The sequence below is a fragment of the Echeneis naucrates genome, chromosome 7, assembly GCF_900963305.1.
Source record: "Echeneis naucrates chromosome 7, fEcheNa1.1, whole genome shotgun sequence".
Classification (NCBI taxonomy): domain Eukaryota; kingdom Metazoa; phylum Chordata; class Actinopteri; order Carangiformes; family Echeneidae; genus Echeneis; species Echeneis naucrates.
In genome coordinates this window covers 5,356,377-5,377,928 of record NC_042517.1, presented here as the reverse complement: position 1 = coordinate 5,377,928, position 21,552 = coordinate 5,356,377, and the positions used below count along the sequence as shown (strand labels likewise).

At 39.7% G+C, this 21,552-nt stretch overlaps 5 protein-coding genes across 7 annotated transcripts; 3 read left to right on the top strand and 2 right to left on the bottom strand.

Annotated features, from left to right (window-relative positions):
- The first annotated feature begins 502 nt into the window (after nt 1-502).
- On the top strand, nt 503-3,257 carry mfsd4ab (major facilitator superfamily domain containing 4Ab). Its single transcript, XM_029506141.1, has 10 exons — nt 503-732; nt 827-1,025; nt 1,265-1,501; nt 1,593-1,755; nt 1,929-2,044; nt 2,189-2,362; nt 2,495-2,642; nt 2,730-2,800; nt 2,940-3,060; nt 3,163-3,257. The coding sequence occupies exons 1-10, from the start codon at nt 503-505 to the stop codon at nt 3,255-3,257; spliced, it is 1,554 nt and encodes a 517-aa protein (XP_029362001.1).
- Nucleotides 3,258-3,800: 543 nt separating this feature from the next.
- LOC115046849 (acidic mammalian chitinase-like) lies at nt 3,801-6,691 on the bottom strand. The gene is made up of 11 exons (XM_029507482.1): nt 6,667-6,691; nt 6,454-6,483; nt 6,141-6,342; nt 5,970-6,026; nt 5,719-5,884; nt 5,465-5,589; nt 5,241-5,364; nt 4,870-5,055; nt 4,553-4,672; nt 4,149-4,290; nt 3,801-4,051 (listed from the first exon to the last, which is right to left on the bottom strand). The coding sequence occupies exons 1-11, from the start codon at nt 6,689-6,691 to the stop codon at nt 3,801-3,803; spliced, it is 1,428 nt and encodes a 475-aa protein (XP_029363342.1).
- Nucleotides 6,692-8,641: 1,950 nt separating this feature from the next.
- Nucleotides 8,642-10,189, top strand: LOC115046636 (CMRF35-like molecule 3). The gene is made up of 4 exons (XM_029507138.1): nt 8,642-8,648; nt 8,743-9,108; nt 9,460-9,505; nt 9,655-10,189. The coding sequence occupies exons 2-4, from the start codon at nt 8,778-8,780 to the stop codon at nt 9,815-9,817; spliced, it is 540 nt and encodes a 179-aa protein (XP_029362998.1). The 5' UTR covers nt 8,642-8,648; nt 8,743-8,777; the 3' UTR covers nt 9,818-10,189.
- Nucleotides 10,190-11,774: 1,585 nt separating this feature from the next.
- On the top strand, nt 11,775-16,709 carry LOC115046763 (cell division control protein 42 homolog). 3 transcript variants are annotated; one of them, XM_029507349.1, is made up of 6 exons: nt 11,775-11,851; nt 12,391-12,506; nt 12,592-12,664; nt 12,764-12,873; nt 14,160-14,357; nt 15,244-16,709. In XM_029507349.1, exons 2-6 carry the CDS (start codon nt 12,402-12,404, stop codon nt 15,331-15,333), a joined length of 576 nt encoding a protein of 191 aa, XP_029363209.1. In that variant the 5' UTR covers nt 11,775-11,851; nt 12,391-12,401; the 3' UTR covers nt 15,334-16,709. The 3 variants fall into 3 exon arrangements, with proteins under 3 accessions (XP_029363209.1, XP_029363211.1, XP_029363210.1); XM_029507351.1 differs by lacking the exon at nt 15,244-16,709 and adding an exon at nt 14,544-15,218; XM_029507350.1 differs by having other exon boundaries at nt 11,782-11,851; nt 12,395-12,506.
- LOC115046762 (F-box only protein 6-like) lies at nt 16,500-20,100 on the bottom strand. Its single transcript, XM_029507348.1, has 6 exons — nt 19,659-20,100; nt 18,710-18,959; nt 18,478-18,592; nt 18,275-18,370; nt 17,621-17,756; nt 16,500-17,529 (listed from the first exon to the last, which is right to left on the bottom strand). Exons 1-6 carry the CDS (start codon nt 19,755-19,757, stop codon nt 17,383-17,385), a joined length of 843 nt encoding a protein of 280 aa, XP_029363208.1. The 5' UTR covers nt 19,758-20,100; the 3' UTR covers nt 16,500-17,382.
- Nucleotides 20,101-21,552: the final 1,452 nt, after the last annotated feature.

Genomic DNA, 21,552 nt, shown 5'->3' with positions numbered 1-21,552 from the left:
TCAGAGACAGAGACATTTTGTATTATCACAGCTGAACAATTAAACTTTTATATAGTGCAATTCAGAATTGAAAGTGTTTATTTTTCATTCTTGTTTTTCTAGCACATGATGTACTTTGCTGTACGCTTCTCCCTGCAGGAAAGACCAAATAGGCAAGCTGTCATTTCTTCCTGAATGATACATTTTCCATTGATAGAGTTTGAAAGCGCCCTGACACATAAACGCACACTTTCTGGTAGCATTTCAACACCGACCCCTTTTTTTAAACGTTGACAATCATTGACACTATTCAAATAGGCATATTATTGTTGGACAGTCCTCCACTTCACCCATTAACTCAAGAGGACATCCTTTTCAGTTAGGCAATAGAAAGAGGAGGGGGCTTAAAGCTTTAAAAGAGATCAAGAGGTTACACTGAAAACTTTCAGAATTACTGCAAATTTTTCAGATTGTTATAGCAGGAAAAAAAAGGTCCCACTCCATTATTTTTATTGTGGCCAAGATGTTTATAGATGAGCGGATTGTAACGCTGTTCAAAAGGAATGCCCATCACACCTTGACCTACTGGAGTGTTTTCTTCAGCTTCGGACTCTGCATTGCTTTCCTTGGACCTACAATCTTGGACTTGCAATGTCAAACTAACTCAACGCTCAGTCAGATTACCTGGGTTTTCTTCTCCCAGCAGTTCTGCTTGTTGATTGGCAGCTCTGCTGGTGGAGTTTTCAAGCGAACGTAAGTACCATGAACTCCCAGCTGGAATATTATCTCCCACACTCAGTTGTGCGTTGTCCTCACGGCATGTATTTGCATTTTCTCTTTCTTATAGGTTGTTCAGCGCTCTAGCTGCCCTATTTGTCTCTGCACTCATCATCTCTATAATATTTGCCATCATCCCCCTGTGTAATAATGTCCTCCTGCTGGCCATTGCGATGGCGGTGTCTGGTTTGGCGATGGGTGTTATTGACACCATTGCAAACATCCAATTGGTGACCATCTATCAGAAGGACTCAGCTGTTTTTTTGCAGGTAAAGGCGTCTGCAGAAATCATATTCAGTTAGTAAGAACTTAACAATTTCAGGCAAAATAAAAACATCCACTTTTTGTCTCGCTGCAAATGCGGAAAGACAAATGAACAGAGATTTGTTCACAGCAGGATCTGTAGGAGGGCGGTTTGTTATCAAGTTAGAATGTGCTTATATACTGCATTTCAGAAGAGCTGCCATAAGTCATGTCTCTGGCCTTTGTCTTGGTATACATTTTTCAGGCTCTTCATTTTTTCATTGGGTTCGGCGCCCTGGTGAGCCCACTGATTGCAGACCCTTTCCTCTCGGAGACAGGCTGTGGGAATCACACAGGGAATGGGACTGAGATGATCCATCATTTTAGGAACATGCTGAGAAACAGTCCAATTGCAGAGCACAACATAACCCACGGCCATGCAGGAGGAGAGGAAGAGGAGTCCATCGTGCACTACGCTTTCTGGATCATGGCACTCATCAATGTACAGACACAGATGTAAACGTCCAAATTTGATTTTGCTTTCAGGTGAAGTGACGGTGGGTCTAATGAACCAAACGGTTTTGTCTCCTCAGCTGCCTGTGCCCATTGCAGTGCTGTTCCTGATGTATCGGGAGCAGCTGATCCCATTCTGCCACAGCGGCCCTCCTCGGCTTTTGGACAAAGATGAACTAGCAATGGAGAGCCAGCAGGGGGCCGAGGGCTCAGACGTGGAGCAGAAGGAACACGAAGCTGGTGGTAAAGGAGTGATTTTTTTTATTTATGTTTTTTTTTTTTTTTTCATACCACACTTCAAAAAGAATAATGCCCAGGTTATTCAGAATTCACTCAGTTATGAGTGATGAAAACAAAACAATAAATGCCATGTTGTTTGCACGATCTGTTATTCATGACTTCTCGCTCTGTTACAGGTCATGGGGATATCTTCAGCTGCTGTCAGAATGATAACCTGCGAGGCCTGCCAGTATCCTTCTTTATGATTCATATCCTCGGTGGGTTGGTGCTCTTCATGACCGATGGTATTGTGGTGAGTGAGGTGGTACAGATAAATAATAAAATGGGCGATCTGCAAATTGTTTTCCACAAGAAACTTTGGGAATTCAAGCATACGTACAAGATGTCCTTCCTAAACAGAGGAACAATTAAAGGACCAGCTTTTTTCTTTTTTCAGGGTGCATATGCCGGCTTTGTGTACACCTACGCTGTGAGCACACCGATGTCCCTACCTCATAAAACAGCAGGGTACCTGGCCAGTATCTTTTGGGCAGCTATTACAGCTGGTCGTCTGTTATCTATACCCCTCTCATATCGTTTCCAGCCTGTGAGACTGCTTCTGTTCAACCTGGTAAAGCCAATACAAAATTTAGATCATATATATTATAGATGAAATATATACAGTACAAAGAAACTAAAGTATAAAAACACACCCGGTGATACCATCACTGACTTGATCTTACGCTCTCCTTTGTTTTTGCAGGCGGGTGCTATTGTTACTGTGTTGATGCTGCTTATTTTCTACCACAGCAGCACCTTTTTGTTTGTTGGTACCTGTTTGTGTGGGTTGTTCCTGAGCAGCATCTTTCCCTGCATGCTCGCCTATACCGAAGACATCCTTGACTATCAGGGTACGATACATCTTACAACACAATAAAAATACATTAATGGGAGTGAAAGAAAGATGGAGGAAATAAAAATGTCATTTCCTTTTGTAGGATGTGCAACTTCAGTCCTTGTGACAAGTGCAGGGATGGGAGAGATGGTAATGCAGGTCTTAGTTGGCTCAGTAAGTCTGAGGAGAAACTTCATTATTATAGAAATAAAGAGCGTGCAGAAGAAGCGAAACAGGCTCATAATTGCAGAAGCATGAGCAGCTAAGATTAAGATTCACGTTCAGCAGTTTAATGTTGCTGTCTCATCCCTAGATTATCCAGACCAAAGGCAGCTACAGCTTCCTGCTGTGCGGGATGATAATCGCCTGCATTGGATTTATCCTCTTCATTGGTCTCCTGCTGTTCCATCGAATGCACAGAAATTACCTCATGGGTAAAGTGTTAACCAGCGTCCTCATACACCACTGCATATGGTTTGTTTTCTTTCATTCAACTCCAATCATCCTCATCTCCAACTCCTCGTACAACCCAACAGGAACGTCGAAAAAGTCTGCCATGGTGGAGGAACCAGCAGCAGAGCAGAATGGATCGGCCAGAACAGAACAGAAAGAGGAGAGCACGAGCAGCTGAGAGGCCCCCGGCAGCTGTTTTGTCCTTCGCCGGCTTCTCTGGGAGAGGAAGTATTATTAAAATTTGTCATCAAAGACTTCAGATGATTTGCCAAAAACCAACCAAATAAAATTACTTACAATTTGCAAGATAGCGAACTGCTGTTAGAGGTTATTGTTCAAACTGATATTTTCTGAATATTTTTTTTCAGAATCAGAGGCATTAGAGCTTAAAATGTACTTTCCAAGGGTAATGATAATATCAGCAACTTGCCACAGGAAGGTGTAAAGGGAAATATACATACTGTATAATATGTTTATTGAAGCAGTTATACTGAGGCAGTGAATATAGTGTAGTTTTGATTCATCTGAGGAAAATACAGTCAGCGTGTTTTGTAAATGATAAAGAAAATAAGCTCGTGCAGCACAGCAATTTAAAGGTTTATTTATCTTGGCTTTCAAAATTAACCGTTCAAACTGGCAGATTCTGGTTTTAACATTGAACATGTGATGGGAGAGTTTAGCCTTCTGCGAACAGACCCGGCCAGCCTCTATAATCTCAGCTTTATCGCCAGTTGCAACAGGAACAGGAGCTGTCAAAGACCAGTCCTGCAGCACAGTGCTCCATATAGGTTTTTCCACCACTGCAGTTGTAGAACCTGTTTTTGTTTGTTGCATCGGGGTACATGCCGTTGGCCTTTCCGGCACAGAACCCACTGCCCATGCCACCGGTGCCCGAGCCACCACCGGGGCTTCCTCCAGCAGTCGTGCTTACTCCAGCAATTGGAGGAAGTCGTGTGGCTGGAGGAGCGCAGGCTGAAAAACACCAGAGTTATTATTTAATGAGCAGATTTTTCTGTAAACGCCGTATGGATTCTGTCTCGATCAATAGCAGGTGTGTTCAGGGGCTTACATGCTTGATCCAGATTAAGGCCCTTTTTGAGAACATTAATCAGAGGGTATTTTCCCTGGTTACAGAAAGTGCCCAAGTAGTCGTCCATATCGATGGTCCACACCATGGCACCTCCAAAATTACTCTTCTTCAGCCAGTCAACCTATAGACAGCCAGATGGGGGTGTTGCAGTCTTCATTTTAATCAAGGTCAAAAACATGACTTTATCACAAGGCCTCGACACAGTGCTCTGCTGATAACTGCAGCAAGGCACACAAAAAAAAAGGTGCCATTTAATAATAATTAATATTGGCTGTGACAGGTTGTGGAGATTAGGAAGCATTTTGGGCCCATAGGTAATTCATCACAGCCAAACAGATTGGCCTGAGAAATAATAAAACATGCATCCTGTGCGTGTCTGCTACCTTGATCTGGAAGCTCTTGATGTTGTCATAGCCCACCCACTGGTTTCCCTGGTAGGCATACGGCACTTCCTGGGCCTGGTTCCAAACCTCCGTGGCTCCATCTTTCAAGAAGCCACAGATCTGTAATTTCACAAAGCAATGCGTCAGTGTGACAGAATAGAAACTTTCACTTCTTTGTCTGGAGTCTATCTGTGATTGACCAACCCCGAGGAATATTAATAGACAATTAGTCACCATCAATATTTGGGCCTGCCTTTTCTTAAAAAACAAAAAAACAAAAATCAACTTTCATCCTAGTAAGAAGAAAAAAAAAATACCTCAAAGTAAGCAAGTTCTCCAGCCTCTTGTGTGTACTTTCCTGGAGTTCCAGCACCTGAAACAGGCGCTCCAACAATGTGGTTAGCAGGGTTCCTAAGAGTGAATGTGTTTCCATACGTGGGGAAACCAACAATCAGCTTCTCAGCTGGCGCTCCCTGGCTCTTCCAGTAGTTCATGGCATAGTCCTGGCATGGACAGTTCGGAGATATTCATGACTCTGGAACTAGATTTTGTGACTGCTTCATTAAAGTTTAAAATTTTTTTTTTTTTTTTTTTTTTTTTTTGGACAAACTGTTGGTATATTCTTCTCACACATCCAATTTTTTATTACAGTTTGGCAAATTAGTGGAATTTCTATGAGGGTGCTCACCACATTGAAATAAATAAAGCCACCCTGGTCTGCGGGGCCTTTAAACAAGGGGCTGCATTCACCAGTCACTGGATCCCAAGAGCCATGAAAGTCATAGGACATAACATTGATCATATCCAGGGCCCTGAGTGTAGAACACAAAGAAGGTACAGAAATAAGGAGCTGTACCATTTAACAGCGATCCATTGATTGCATGCACTACTAATATTATTTAAGATGCTCACTGTCCAAGTTTAGGAATCTGATAAGCAGAGTCAATGGTGTCCTTTCCAGCCGAAACAGCAGCAGACATCAGAAGACGAGCCCTGTTGGTCTGCCTGGCCTCATTCTCAAAGGCAGCTCTCATCTCCTGTTGAATGTAAACATATATAAAATATTAAATGCTATCTGAACTCCAACACTCAGTCTGGGATTTGATACATGGTCAGAGTTTCAATTTTTTTGCTTTTATGTAAAAAAAACAAAACAAAACCCAAACCTCCAGGAAAACAGAATAGTACTGCTTATCCTCAGGGGGGCTTCCTCTGTTGGCTGGATACTCCCAGTCAATGTCAAGCCCATCAAACTCATACTTCCTCAGGAAAGAAATCACTGACTTGATGAAGGTCTGGCGGTTGGCAGGGATTGACACCATTTGCGAGAAACTGATGTGGGAAGAAAAATGGATTAAATCAGATGATCCTCATTGCTATGAGTGCAAAGTCTGCAGATTTCTGCAGATTATCTCACCCTGCAGAGCCAAAGTTCCATCCTCCAACAGACAGAAGAGTCTTCAAGTTGCCATTCCTGCCAAAGAACAAGACATTTTCACTCCACAGTCGCAACTAAAAACACTCCTACTGTCACTGTGCTTTATTAGCATGATTTTATTGCTCTTTATTGGATTTTTTTGTGCCTCACTGGTTCTTCAGGGCATTAAACTGGCTGTAAAGTTCCACATCATTCCACTCGTAGGTGGCCAGTTGGTTGTTCTTGATGGTGGCAAAGGCATAAAGAAGATGGGTACACAGGCATGGATCGATGTCATCGGGCATGTAAATGGTTGGAGGTGGTCTGTACTGTGCCCAGTTTGTGAAGTAGCATGACAGTATGAAGGATGAGCCTTTGATACATAAGAAATCAATTATTTACAGACCGAACACAAGAAGCAATGCAATTTCTGACCATAAAAAGAAAATATGTGCACTGTATCAAATATTCATAAATTGCTTACCAAGCTGCACATGCAGCAGCAGGGCCAGAGCTGTAAAGTTCAAAAAAAAAAAAACAGCAACACACATTTATCTTTGAGGAAGATAAATAAGTAGGGAAAAAATGGCCAAAAGTTGTTGCCTAAAAATGGATGCATATAACGTCCATCCGGTTTGGGAAATAGCAATTCTCAGGAGACCATGACAAATAGAAGAGAAAGATTTTTCAGACTTACCTGTTGCAAACACTGCTTTGTCCATGTCTACCTGGTACGAGGAGGCCAGCTCAGCGGCACGCTCACTTTTATACACACCTAATTTGTAAAAACACACAGAAAATTGGACAGCTGCCTAAATAGGTGTTATCTGCAAATGATTGTTTCAGAGGAGATAATCAACTGTGCTCACTCAGAAATAATATGCGATTGCTTATCATGCTCTCAGACATATTGCCCACACGTACACTTTCTCCTTGTGTGAAGGTCTCATTTATCCAGAGCAAGTACAGCTCTGAGTGCCGCGGCAAATAGCCGTGAGATATGTTTAAAAAATTAGCACAGAAGCACAAAAACAAGAATGATGAATATGCCATGAATATTTGTTTGCAGAAGACACAATATATTTCCCTACTTCTGTTTTACACATCCAAATTGTTAATAAACTCTTTACCCATGAGTTGGCATAAGAAAAGAAGGTTTTAATGTTGAAGCCTTGGATATATATTTTCCATGAAGAAGAGAGACAGATTTGCTTTTGTGATTAGACTAAAGAGCATGAATCCGTCAGATCTTATCAAATGTGCTTTTTGTGTTGTGCAGTAAATGGTTCTGTTGAGCGGCGGCATAAAATTGCAGCAGTCACATAAACACTGGGCAAAATTACCTTTGGAAAACTATTTAGACTGCAGATATGTGATGATAAATATCCCTGACACTTCTAAACATGCTGAAATGAGGATTGTGATATGTCATGTAACTGGATTTACATTAAACTCCAATCTATTCACAGAGTGAATGAAGAACTTATCTAATCTTTTTTTTTTGTCTCCATTACAATTCAAACATATTTGCCTTCAACAGTTTATGCAATATTTAAAGAAAGATATGCTTTTGTCAGCGGAAAGAAAAAAAAACCCAAAAAACCCTGCCTTTGTTGGACTGCAACCTAGAAGCAGAAGTTACGTCATTTGCTTTTCCAGCAGCAGCAGGAGTCAGACATTAAATGTCACTAATATGCGTAGGTTATTGTAATAAATTGTCGTTATAAAGATTTTCAAAACAAGTTGTGGGCATGCAACATTTTGACTTGTATCACATGCGTCACACACACGGTTCCACAGAATTTATAATGAAACGTGTTGTTACACAATTTGTTTTGCCTTGTTGTCCACATCTTTATTGGATAGTTTTGGCCAGTCATAGTTTGGTTAGTTAGATCAGTTAAATCCTTTTTTGAAAGTTAAAATGACAACGGCCTCTTATAGATGCTGTAATGTAGAAAGTGATTAGCTCTCAGTGAGGGGAAAATAACAATCAAGATCAAGATGTGAAAAAAAAAAGACAAAATACAATATATACTGTGAAATATTTCAATTTATATAAAGTAAACTTAAAGTACATTCCGCAAAACAGCATCTCATAAAGTCAAAAACTGTGACTGTGATAATCGTGTGAAAACATCTTAACTGCTGAGGGCAGTTTTTACGGCATTTTAATTATGCTGCAATGCTAAATTTCAGTGGACTCAAAACAAGGAAGGAAACACTGAGGAAACACTGATATGCAAAAGGGATGGGACAAAGAGCCATGCTCTTTCTCCTACAGCAAACTGAATCTAAATGTTTCAGTCAGTCTGCTGCGGTTGTGAAACACAGCAGATTATCTAAAAAACATACATAAATAAGCCAATAAGTTGATTGTCCTTTGAATTGTCTTCCAACAGTTTTGAATTTAGTGCCACCTGGTGTTGAAGTAAATAAAATGGATTTGCAGTTTTTGCTCTGCAGATGTTCTCACATCAGGTCGGGTTGAGAAAACATTAATGTGGGAACACAATTATTCACAGGCACGAAACACATAAACAAAGACAAGTGACTTCACGAGAGTCACTGATTGCACAACTTTATCACATATAAAAAGTAAAGGGAAGTTCACTCTGCCATTTACACTTTTCTTTCTCATCATGCGGATCTTGGGGATGTTTGCTGGAAACCTTGAAGGTAATTACTGAAAACTTCTATAGATTTGAACAGAATAACATGGAATAACGTGAAAAAGGATCAAATTGTTCACATTTTGTTTTGCATTTTGCAGCCACAGTTCTTGGTCTCATCTTGCTAACAACAAATATGGTGGTCTTGGCCCAGTTGTCAGCTCCAGAGAATGTAACCGGAGGATACGGTGGATCTGTGGAAGTGTCTTGTCAGTATGACATCAGGTTCAGAGAAAACACTAAGTACTGGTGCAAAGGACCGTTGTATATTCTGTGTGAGATCATATTAAAAACGCCTAGAAACCGAGACAATATGAAAGATTCCATTACTGATGATAAGGAGGCAGGAGTCTTCACTGTAACTATAAACTCTCTTAGTAAGAAGGATGAAGATCGGTACTGGTGTGTCATTGCCAAAGAGGGAAAGAACATCTACGCTCCTGTCAAGCTCATCGTCTCCCCGACAGGTACGCTTCAGCTGATACTCCATCAAAACACACCACTAAGCACAAGTATAACCGAGAAAAGCCAAAATATTGTGTAACTGATTCAAAATTCTACTTAACATAACACAACTTAGAAAAGGATATTTGTTTTAAAATTAGTTCTTAAATCTTTTTGTGTTATAGTTGAAATGAACAAACATGTTTTATTTTCTAAGGTTAGCAAACACATGATATTTAATGAAAATAATTTAAATTATTAGTAGTACATTTTTGTCATTTAATATATTGAAATGTGATTTGTCACAGACAAGTTTGATCATTCAGGAGTTTTAGAATTCACGTTATTTTTATTTAATTTTATTTTTTTTTCAGTGATGCCCACACCAGGCATTTCCTCACTTGAACATGAAGAACAAAGGTGAGTTGATTAAGGTGGTATGGGCTAATACACTGTTCTGTACTGTTGATGAAAAACACATTGATGAAACAGTAAACACTGTGAATGTACAGTAATGGGCAGCGAAAGTAACTGGTTGTAATTTCAGTTAATCTCTTTGTTTCGATTAGATGGTGGGACACTCTACGTTGGATCCTCTTTATATTATTGCTGGCTTGTTTGGTATCAATGCATATCGCTTTGTGGAGGATGAAATCAGCCAAAAAAATATGTCAGCATCAACAGGTTCAAGAACAAAACTCAAACGTTTATGACATTGAGGCAACAACGTGATTTTAAAATCCTGGTGACATTATAAATGTGTTTGTACTGAAGTTACAGAATTGTTCCTCCAGAGGACACTGTATCAGTATGCAAATGAAACTGAAAAATAAACCAAGAGAGAAATTGGCTTTCAGCCACTTTCTTTCTGGTATTTAAATGATTAAAACCTCATTAATTTCAGTGTCCAGGGCCTGAGATAACTTTGGGCTCAACTCCTGAATATCTAAAATTAGCATCTCTGGAGAACCGAGGCTCTTGGCCTTCATTTAATTTATTTGCAGATCTTATATAGATGGTCATAAGGTTGGTGTTCATTTGCATTTAACCACCTGTTTCTAGAGGTTTTTACTCAAGCTGTTGGTTGTACTCCAAAAAAATCCGAAGACAGTTTGCAAAATAAACACAATTTCCTGCAAAAATGAAGGCTGAAAATGAGCTAAATGCTGCTTTAACATAGAGCAGTGATGATTTTAGATATTTTACATTAATATAAGGAAAAAACATAGTTTGCCAGCATCAATGCACAAAAGTCTGATGAGACACCCAGCAGAGATATGGTATCTGAAATTTAAGTACATTTAAGTTTCAGTTACAATCAAAGCTAAATTATGCTTAAATGCTCCTGAAGAATGTGTATATTACACTCACAAAGAGAGGAAGTGGTGATTTATGATTGTTGTTGTAGATTTTATTACTGCTGTAAGATGTTGCATAATTGTGTCTGCTGGTCAGACGACAGCATACAGACTACATTAGCAGTTTATTATTCACACCTGTATGATAATATGCTGTAATTTTGCTTAGTCTTGCTTGGTCTTTGAAACTGATGATCAGTTTATGTATACCAGAGAGGTATTTCGTTTGTGGCGATGCTTTATTGGTTTAAATTATAGGTTGTTTATGATAGTCTGTCATCCTCATCAATGTAAATGGGAGTGGGCTCAGCTTCAGAAACAACTTTGAGGCATTTTCAGAAGCTGACACTTCGACTGCTTATAGTAGGAGAAGAGATTATTATCAGCTCTGAGTGTTCGGTGCTAGTCTTGTATCAAGGTAAGCCTAGAGATCAATGGCAAGTACAAAAATCAACTTAATGGAATTCAATCATTAACACTGGTTTTATCATTTACGTCTGTGCTTTTCAGCAAAATAGCTACTGGCAAAAAAATAGAAGTGTCAACAGCCAAATTGAAAAACCGGCATAAAGTTAGTTTTGGTTTTTGCTGTATGAATTTGAGGAACAAATGATCAACGATGAACTACTTTGACGTAAGAAGGGAAATTTCAGCCTGCAAGAATCTGATGAAACAAAACTAGGTTTCTCAAATGCACAGCTATTGTCCATTGTCGAAGCAGTGGAATAACAATGGGATGTGGGTGAATATGTATTTTTTGTTGTTCAATAAAGATCGCATTAAGTCTAATTTAATTTCTTTAATTTCTCAACTTAAACCTAACTGGGCTGAACAAGACGGTGTGAGTTGTCGCCCCTTTTCTTTCTCTTAATCTCTGTCCACCGGGATTTTCTCAACCAAATGTCTCACATCCTTATCAATCTAATCAGAATTTATAAGCCCTCTTGATGACTTAGCTCGGCTTGTTATCTCCAAATGTGCTGTGTCTGTGCACAGATTGATGGGAGGATGCAGGATTCAGCGGACTGACTGAGATGATGTCATCACTTCTGCAGCGCCGGCTTCTGTCAAGGCGGACAGCACGAGCGGAGCACGCCGACCTTCAAAATAAAAGCGCAAGCATGACACAAGCCAAGACTTGCGTTCGACGAGTTGTGCTGAAAAACAATCAACAAACTGAAACACAAGGCTTTAGATCAAATCTAAATGATTTAGCCTCATCGTATCTAAATCGGTGCTTCTCTTGCGTAACGCAGCGGGCGAATCGGCCTTTGGTGTTTTTACTTTGAAGGCGATGGCGGTGTCTGGGCTGGCTAGCTTGACAGCGGCGGACTGAAGTGGTGGACCAAGTTGCTGCTCGCTGGTGCCAACGCCCGGCGAAATATCCAAGACACACCGAGCTGCACTGGTACGTACAGGGTACAGGCAGGCATTGTTTATTTCCCGACAGCTGTGTGTGTGGCTACCTGACGAGTGCCGGCTCTGACATCGGTTTCACGCCTCGTCTTGTTAGCTGGAAACCGTCCGCGTACAAACCAACGTCCGGTTGCTAACTGGCTAACTAGCTAGCGTCGTCTGGTGATTGATAGCACCGCGTTAGCTCAGTTTGCTGGCCAACACACAGATATATTTTCATCTCCATCACCGGTTCGCGTTTGTTTAGGAATCTAATGGCACCGTCTGTTATTGTGCCGTCGGCGCACACGCATGTGCTAAACTTAGCAAAGGTAATTAAAAGTGACCAGGCGTTAGCTAGCGAGCAAGGTTGCTATCAGCTAGCGTTAGCCTCCAGACTGTGTTGGTGGGGTGTGACACTTAACCGGTTCATGACAGGAAGCAGCTTTCACCCCCTCACCTCTTTCTGCTTCATCAAAGTTTGCCACTAACCCGAAATTGCTAGAGGACTAACGTTGTAATGTCAATTCTCGTTTATTCCATCTGATTCAGAAAGCACAGAGATGCAGACGATCAAATGTGTGGTGGTGGGCGATGGAGCAGTGGGAAAAACCTGCCTATTGATTTCATACACCACCAACAAATTCCCCTCTGAGTATGTACCCACAGTAAGTAAGTTTGGTGTCTACAGACAGCAACAACTGGGCCAAAAAATAAGAACTGTTTATGAATGCCATTCCTTCTTCATCACAGGTCTTTGACAACTATGCAGTAACTGTAATGATTGGGGGGGAGCCATACACCCTTGGCTTATTTGATACCGCAGGTGCGTTTGTTTATACATCTTTTAATTCAAATTCATCTCTCTTTAAATGAATTACAGTAGTGACATGGGGAGTTAACTTGGAGTGTGCTCTCTCCACAGGTCAGGAGGATTACGACAGGTTACGACCACTAAGCTACCCCCAGACAGATGTCTTCTTAGTCTGTTTCTCAGTCGTTTCACCTTCCTCGTTTGAGAATGTTAAAGAAAAGGTGAGTGAAAAATTTTTATTTAATTGCGGTGAAGTTTCTCTCCTCTCATTGTCTGATGTACCATGTCTGCTCTGCTTTGTGTGATGATGCAGTTTTTAAAAAATAAAACTCGTGGAGCAAAAAAAAAAAAAAAGATGCTAGCTGAAATGTAAATAAGACTTTCGGCCTGCAGCACACAACACATTAAAAACATGAGGCAATAACAGTTGGCACATATTTGTGGAGAACAATATTGTTTATCAGGAGCCCATCAGTAGATTAAATAATGTGTGTGTTCCTATTTAGCCAACTATTTACAGAGACAGCATACTGGGCTTTTTTATCTTAATCTCTTCTGATGGTGTGAGATCTCTGGTATCTATTACACTTTTAAAAGGGTGTGAAAACATGGAAAGGGGAATAAAGGAAATGTTCACAACTTGTATGAGTAATGCTGCATCTACTATAATCTGTACATATCAGTTTGTAACAGCAAGAATAATTAGCAGGGTCACAGCTGTCTTTCTTGCAGTCATGGTTTGCTGCAGTGCTGGACCACAAAGGAAAGACATAATTTTAACAGTTTGTGTTTACATCCTGTGGCCTGCTACAGTCAATGCATAACATTCTGTTAAAGGCTGCTGACAGGATTATGAACTCTGTTTGTTTCTGTCGGTAAGTTTTTCTAAGAACTACATTATATATGTAGCGTCTAGTTGTGGTCATATTGTTCTGTTCTGTATGGTCAGTGCTATTTCTGTCATTAGGGCAGGGAATAGTAGGAATTTTTTATCCCGATACCAAGAAAAACAATAGAACCATAGTCCCTGTGTGATGCTGGTTTAAATATGAACACCAGAACTCGTGCTTAACATGATCCAGTCGTGTGCTTCCAGAAGATATTTCAGGAGGCAAGTTAAAAATCTCTTGCCTTTTCTATCCTGTTTTTTTTCTTTGTTTTTTTTTTCCTGACCTAATCATAAACAGTTCGGTCCAAGGTCATTACAAATAATTAAAGAAATCTTTTTTTCATTGTTTGACAGCAAATGACATAAAAAAAGTAACTGATAAATGAAACTAGATGATGGCGCACACATATAAGCTGTTTTGTAGATTTTTACAACTGATAACTAATATATAAACTGTTGCATTCCACTAAAAAATGTTTCCATTGATGAGTCATAACCACCTATCTGCAGTTTTATCTTTCCTAAATCTACATCGTTTGTCAGACTTTAGTAATATCATGCTTACTATCTAACATGGAGCATACTTTATTGAGTGGTTTGTCTTTTTTCCCCCCTCAGTGGGTTCCTGAAATAACTCACCACTGTCCCAAGACCCCGTTCCTGCTGGTAGGCACTCAGATTGACCTGCGTGATGACCCCTCCACAGTGGAGAAGTTAGCCAAGAACAAACAGAAGCCAATCACCCCGGAGACAGCGGAAAAGCTGGCTCGTGACCTTAAGGCAGTCAAATATGTTGAGTGCTCAGCCCTAACACAGGTAAGGTCTCCTGTTTAACGAATCTCAAAGCTGGTGTGGCAAGCATGTGTTTAAATGTGATAAATGATTTCTAACAAAGGTGGAAATGCTTTGCCTTGTCTCTTGCTAACTGCATTGAGCTACCAACTCCATCTAACACTGTGTCGTGTGCCTGTCTGTTTCTCCCTTCTTTTCCTCTTTCTGTAGCGGGGACTGAAGAACGTTTTTGATGAGGCTATCCTAGCCGCTTTAGAGCCCCCTGAAACTCAGAGAAAGAGAAAATGCTGTTTGTTCTGATGTCTTCTTGCATCTTGCTTTGCCTCTCAATTGTCTGCTGCTTACTCATTGTAAAGAGATGTCTGTCACTAAAATAATCACAATGCTCTTTTAAACTCAAAAACTTTGTGCCCATTAACTTTATTCCCTCTGTTCATGTGTGCTTTCTTTTCAACTTGGCCTAATCACAGTTGTCCATGCTGCCTAATATGACAGAAGTGCCAATCTTTATTTCTCCTTTCTGTTGTCAGCACACTGCAAGTTTGTGTAACTGGACTTGACTGAGTTTGTCTGTTTTTGTTTTGTTTTTTTCCATAGATATTATGTTCTAAATTCAGTATTAAGCTCTTGAGGATCAGTTGTACCCAATATAGCATTTATGCTACGTTCTCTCTTAGACAGAAAACCCATTCTTTTCTACTGCAGCGTCTAAATTTTCCATGGGCTTTTGTCTTTACCCAGACAAGTTAATCACAAAGAGAGTCTTGTATAATGTTATTTGAATAAAGGAAAATTTTGATCGCCCTGCTCCATTTTCTACTCAGCCTTCTTTTGCACTTAGTTCCCTGAAGATGTTAATTTGTGTTTGGAACTTGGCTCTGTTTTGAATATTAATATTTTGTTTCCACAGAAAGGATTAAAGAATGTGTTTGATGAGGCAATACTGGCTGCCCTGGAGCCTCCTGAACCTAAGAAAAGACGTAAATGTGTTCTGCTCTAAGTTTCATCGCAGCCTTCTCCACACCAGTTTCCAAATCTAGGTTAACGGCACTGAAGTGGTTTTCCTGCACAAGCACATTCCAACATGCGTTGAGATATCATGAAACATTTGCCTTCTGACTGACTTAACCTAAATACATAGTCAATGTGCTGAACCTTATTTTAAGAGTAACGTTTGAAGCTGTCTGTGATGATTTGATACCACTGAAATGGTCTTACATGATGTTTAACACTGAGTACACAGTGTATGAAAGACTGTGGGCAGCATGATTAATTATTCTCAGTTTGACCAAATTATTTTTAGTTTGTTTTTGTTATTCGGAAAGAACTAACTAGGAAATGATGTTACAATGAATCTAACTGTTGCGATGGCCACTAAGTGACTTTCAAACACACAGTATGATACACACAAGGCTGGCTAAGGTTGACATTGTGGTTTTCTTACATCACTGCTGAAGTATGTAGCAATACAGATCCAGCTACAGTCGGAGAAGTCAAATATTTTGTTTTCTAGGCTTTTCAAAGAATTGATTTGTCGTTCAAAGGGTTAGTTGAAGCTACTCTGTTTCATGCAGTGTCAGTGTCAACCTAGTCTCCTAGAAGATCTAAGAACTATCTGATGCAATATGACATTTCTAGGCTATGCTCCATTGTAGTTCGAGTTTGCCGAAAGAAAAGATAAATTGATGCCTGACAAAGCAGAGATCCACAGAGCCTGACGAAGATGGAAGAAATACAAGGAGCTTGAGTTTTAATTACAGTGTGAACATTCCATTGGAAGTCACCCATCGCAAATAGTCGTCTCAAATTACAGCATGCACAGAGTTTGAGCACAACAATTTCCCCGTCATTGACTTTGTGTAAGATATGAGTTAACAAGAAGGTGATGTATGCCCTTAACACTTGAAAGTTGCAATAAAAGAACTTTGGCTGTGCATTTCAGTTTATAACCCCAGGCTAATTTCTTATTTTGTAAACTGAACATGCTGCTTGCTTGCGGCACCATTAAGTCAAATAGCACCACATTGTTGACAGTTCCTATAAAAAACGCTATATATAACGTTTGAGATCCCGTGAAGATTGTGAAGATGACTGAACAAGTATTTGCATTTGTCATTGACTATATCCATGCCAAGACGGTGGGCTTGAATTTGATTTGTAAATATAGTGAGAATATACTTATTGACTGAATAAAATGTGTGCGTTATTGATACTGAGACTTAGAAATGCTGACATGACACTGAAATCAAATTACCCAGGAAAAGGGTGAGTTTCTTGGATTATGATTTTTATTCAATTTGGCATCAAAGTTGTACGGTATCTTGCTTGTGATAAAGAATCACAATAAACCAGTATTATGAATAAACCTAACATCAAACACTACGTGTCTTGTCTGTTGTTATGATTAATTAGATTACATTTATGAACTTGTATGTTACCACAGATGGCAGAGGGATAAGATAAACAAAAGACCAGACTAAACTAGTGCTGAATCAAGGTCTTAATAAAGCGCTCAAGTTATAGTAGCAATACAGAATATGAATTGCTTGTAGTTGACACTTTTTTTCTTGTGCAAAGTTGTGTAGCATTCATTGTCACAAATGATGCCATCACAACACCCACTTCTCTCTCAATATAATTCCAATTATGTTATTACCACACATTTTACAATAATCAAACATCAGAGCCTGTTACTCAAAGCTGCTTTATATTTTCCCTAGCCTTTCTGACCAGATGACACTTAGAAAGCATTAACAGTGGTATTTTGGTAGAAAAACATGAAAATGTAAGAATGTAGAATGTGGAAGGTGAAAAGCTGCACAACTTCTCCATATATATAATAGACGTGGTTGTCCAGAAACCTGCATTGCAAAGATGCAACACAGCATGACGGTCTTTGGGAAAAGCGGATTTTTATCCACAATTAGCAGCAAGATGGATAAGAGAATAACATATACACTGAATTAAAAAGGTAATTTACTGAGTATATAAGGCAAATATGAAAATAAGTGCAATTTCAGGCAACAGCTAGCTGTCGGCATTAGACGAGCTATGTGGCCCCTGCTGGACAAATCTCAACACAGCTGTCAGTCACACGGATTCCATACCATCCTGCCCAGAACTGTGTGTCCTTGCCTCCGTGGGTGAAGCAGATGTATCTCACTCCGGGTCCATAGTTCTGGAAAACGTGCGTAATCTGAAGGAAAAAAATAAAAATAAATAAAAGTATATAGATCAGTAACTAGCGCCTCCTCTTTATTTACTAAGGCTTTATGCTTTATACATACCTGATTCCATTTCTGATCGTTCCACTGCTGGAACAAGACTGTTTTAGGAGTAAAGGTCTTGATGGGCTTTCTTTTGTGATTCAGCAACTCTACACTGATTTCATACATGCTGCCACAGTCCCATCGAGGAGCATACCTAATGTAACATAGCACAGATCGAGCATAACAATGAAGTTCAACCATGGATCTTTATTTATTTATTTTTTTCCCCCCATCTCCTATCGCTGGGACACAACCTGTGGTTTTTAAACATGCTTTTCTCGTTCGTTCGTTCTTATCTTAAGAGTCGAATCTGTGTCTCAGTACAGTTTAGAAAATATGTTTTTGTTTCAGTCAAATGTGAGTTACAATAATAATAATACAAAGTAAATTTATTAGAGGTCATTTCAGCACCATGAGTTGTAAAAATATTATTGTGATTTACACAAACCTCATATTTGCATCAAATATTATCTAGCAGGTTTTACTGCAAACTGCCAATCAATATTTTTACTGTCTTTTATTTGGCTTTGTCAAATGTCGCACCTTTATGTTTTATACATCACTCTGATAAATCTTTTAGGAACCACTCTTACCACTTCAATATTTGTTTCATCTACAATGACTATATGCTGTTTCACACTCTGAGATCTGAATTGATTGAATTTTTCTCACCAATCAGATATCCTGATGTCGGGCTGGAAGTCATCCATAAATGATGTGCTGTAACCTTCCTTCACTAAATCAATCAGCTGGGCTTTTCGGCACATACTTCAGAGAGTGGAGAATGTGTTAGCAGCTTCACAATGGAAATGAAATATAATGCAATATCAAATGAATATCATTCGTTTCCTGCATCTGTCCTGCTGAACACTCACTCGAACGATGTCACAAAGTTTTTACGGACTGCCACGTCTGGATGTGGCACCATCACATCTTCTACTTTCCACTGATCACCACCGTTCTCCAAAACCTGCCACCCCTTCATTTGTTCTAGAAAGAAGAAAGAAGAGAATTACAAGAGAAGTTGGCTGATTTTCTGTTCAGCAGGTAAGCAGTGGCCTTTGCGTCACCAAATGCTGAGTCAAATTTGTTGTCGTGGCTTCTTACGTTCTCCTCTCGGATTTTTCAGGAGATTTCGTTTCTTCCTGCACAAGAAGTAAAACAACCTCCAGTCTTTGGGTGCTTTGGAAGCATCACTGATATGGTATCTTTCTCTTCTACATCTTTCTCTCCACAGAGATTCACTGTCGGCCACCTCTTTCCACTGATGGCACACCAACCGACAATTAAGAACCACGTGATCAGGAGGAATCTTCATGAAGATCTCCTCCAGGATCTCCAGAGGAACAGGGAGGCTCTGTGACGATACACAAAGGGAGACAGTTTATGCAAAGTTTTCAATAACCTCTCCAGCTTTCAGGCGCAGCTTTAATTCTGATTTTCCTAATAATAACCATTTATTCCAACCCTCACTCGCTTTAATATCAACCACTAACTTCCACTTCAATTTCATAATTGTTATATTTGTTGTTGGAAATCATTACTGCTATTGCATTTCAAAGCCTTTGTGACCTTTTGAGTCATCTCTGTGAGTGTCCCACCGAACATGAAATCCCCCCTCCCACATCTAAATTTGATTTAGTGACCATTATTTTCATGTTAATCTGCCTCTGGTCTATTGAACAATATGAGGATTGTGTAACAGTATTATCTGAGTTGCAGTTTGATTGTCAGTTTCACATCAGTAATCTGACAGCATGTTCACCACGTCTGCTGAACTCACTTCACCCTGCGGGGACATTTTTTTTTTTTTTTTTAAACACCGGCTGTCATCACCGATCAACGTATGAATCGATTTATCGATCGGAGTCAAGATAAGCGCGCTCCTTTTCGCACATATCGAAGGTGAAAGATTTCGCCGTCATCGTGGTATTTAGAGGATTTTCCGGTTGTGTAGCTTAGGCCGGGAGCAGGAGGGGGTTTGTTTGTGTGTGTGTGTGTGTGTGTGTGTGTGTGGAGGCGGGGTGGGGGGGGGGGGTCATGTAAAGTCACTTACACTGCCATTTGAAGCCGAGCTTGACGCCGCTGAACCCGGAGATGTAATCCGACTTGAGGAGCTCTGAGCTGCGCCCATAGCTTTGGCTTTCCTCTTCATGCCTGGGACGGACCCCAGGCCCGACCTGTGTGTGTGTGTCTGTGTGTGTCTGCACAAACAGAGCAGCCAAAATTAAAATACACCCACCGACATACACCGCCCTTTGACTTTTTTGGGGCCAGCTAAGGAAAGCCTGACTCAGAGCCGGAGGATTGGGGCTGCAGAGGAGTCCGTCTGTGACGACACAATATGCGGAAGTGAAGTCTGTGGAGCAAAACCAGCTGCAGGCACGGACGTCGCCGTTTCACGCTTTTACTCCGCTGAAATTACAGACAAATTCCTGTTTCCCTCGCTGAAGATCAGTTTTTTCTGTTTTTTTAATCTCCACGTCCAGTCACGGTTCACAGAAATCCCCCTTATTTATTATATCCTGAAAGGCGCGTTGATGTTTACACCGGGACAGCCTGAAGGAACTGGGCTGAGAGAGCTTGCTTTTGTTTTTGTGTGTTTTTTTTCCATCTCAGCAGTAATTTTTCGAGTTAAATATATAGTTTTAAAATGTTATTATTTGCGACTTTTTGATTTTTTATTTTTTTGTTAAAAAAGGGCTCACAAAATGTGATTCTTTCTCATAGATGAAATTATACATATTAATAAATTATATAATATATATTCATATATTATAAATATATATCATTACTGTACAAATTTTTTTTAATAACTGATCTTTTACAACCCAAATAGTAGATAAAGAAAAGAATTAGCAGATCAGACCATAATAAAATCTATCAGTGAACCCCGCAGTTAACCCCGCCCACCCGGTGTACTCCGGAGGATTGATGTGCGCCATCACCATGCTTCGTTTGAGACCTACCATTTATCTGGGACGTTATTAAAGCAATTGTGGAAAGATGGAGATAATACATTATGTTTGCTATTCTCCCAATTAAAATAAACTTGTTTTCATTGTTTTTCAATGTGTTTATTTCCAGATCTCATAACTTCCAAAGTTTTTGTGATGGCCTGATTTGATTTAACCACATTGGACAAAGGTCAAAAACGTTCAGTCTAAACTGAACCAGACTGACAACTGGATTAGACTGCATGTAACAGGATTCCATATTTTTAAAAATCATTTCTTCAATATTTCTTGTTTTTTTTATACCTTGTCAAAAGGCAATGTCAACAAATTGTTATTCAGATTCACCATCATGCAAGCGTTAGTGTCTGCAGCCTTCACTGTTCGGTATTCCTGCTCAAAATAGCCTTCAAACATACTGTATAGTCCAAGAGGTTTAAATCACAGTGACCTACTCCAGTCGGTTTATTTAATATAATTTCTGTTGTTCTGAAATCATTCAGTTTAAACAGAAGCCTGATGATCTGACAAAAACTGGAATTGATTCATTTGTAAATAACACATCTCTACAAATCAGCTGACTAATTATGATAAAGAAGCAGCGATGTCTCCTCAGGATAATAAACTGATAAAAATAGATTAACCTGATTAAGGAATCCTCTGTGTCTTCAAAGGCAGACTATGATACATCACCAGGCTGTTGTTTTTTGTCTGCCTTCTTTGCGTGACTTGCTCTATCTGATTCTCAAAGAAACAGTCGCATTTTTCACAAAAAATAAAATCAATCTTTGTTCTTATGGTGCTTCCAGATTATCCAACACCCTTCTATTAATGTAACAATGACAAATTCAGTCAAAGGGAGGATTCACGAACACCTCACTCAAACCAACAACATATTTTAGGATTCAGACCAGTTAATCAGTATGTAAAACTTCATAAAATGTTTTTTTTATCAGCAGCTGTCTACCACACTGATAATATTATTCAAATTCCCAC

Coding starts and splice junctions, on each gene's coding strand:
- mfsd4ab (XM_029506141.1), top strand. CDS start 503: ATGTTTATAGATGAGCGGATTGTAACGCTGTTCAAAAGGAATGCCCAT. Junction 1,026..1,264: donor ACTCAGCTGTTTTTTTGCAG/GTAAAGGCGTCT, acceptor TACATTTTTCAG/GCTCTTCATTTTTTCATTGG. Junction 3,061..3,162: donor GCACAGAAATTACCTCATGG/GTAAAGTGTTAA, acceptor ACAACCCAACAG/GAACGTCGAAAAAGTCTGCC.
- LOC115046849 (XM_029507482.1), bottom strand. CDS start 6,691: ATGGACAAAGCAGTGTTTGCAACAG. Junction 5,885..5,969: donor TGGAACTTTGGCTCTGCAGG/GTGAGATAATCT, acceptor TTCCCACATCAG/TTTCTCGCAAATGGTGTCAA. Junction 4,291..4,552: donor TCAAGAGCTTCCAGATCAAG/GTAGCAGACACG, acceptor GGCTGTCTATAG/GTTGACTGGCTGAAGAAGAG.
- LOC115046636 (XM_029507138.1), top strand. CDS start 8,778: ATGGTGGTCTTGGCCCAGTTGTCAGCTCCAGAGAATGTAACCGGAGGA. Junction 9,109..9,459: donor GCTCATCGTCTCCCCGACAG/GTACGCTTCAGC, acceptor TTTTTTTTTCAG/TGATGCCCACACCAGGCATT. Junction 9,506..9,654: donor CTTGAACATGAAGAACAAAG/GTGAGTTGATTA, acceptor TGTTTCGATTAG/ATGGTGGGACACTCTACGTT.
- LOC115046763 (XM_029507349.1), top strand. CDS start 12,402: ATGCAGACGATCAAATGTGTGGTGGTGGGCGATGGAGCAGTGGGAAAA. Junction 12,507..12,591: donor CCTCTGAGTATGTACCCACA/GTAAGTAAGTTT, acceptor TCTTCATCACAG/GTCTTTGACAACTATGCAGT. Junction 12,874..14,159: donor TTGAGAATGTTAAAGAAAAG/GTGAGTGAAAAA, acceptor TTCCCCCCTCAG/TGGGTTCCTGAAATAACTCA.
- LOC115046762 (XM_029507348.1), bottom strand. CDS start 19,757: ATGAAGAGGAAAGCCAAAGCTATGGGCGCAGCTCAGAGCTCCTCAAGT. Junction 18,371..18,477: donor AACTTTGTGACATCGTTCGA/GTGAGTGTTCAG, acceptor CACTCTCTGAAG/TATGTGCCGAAAAGCCCAGC. Junction 17,757..18,274: donor GACATCAGGATATCTGATTG/GTGAGAAAAATT, acceptor ATGTTACATTAG/GTATGCTCCTCGATGGGACT.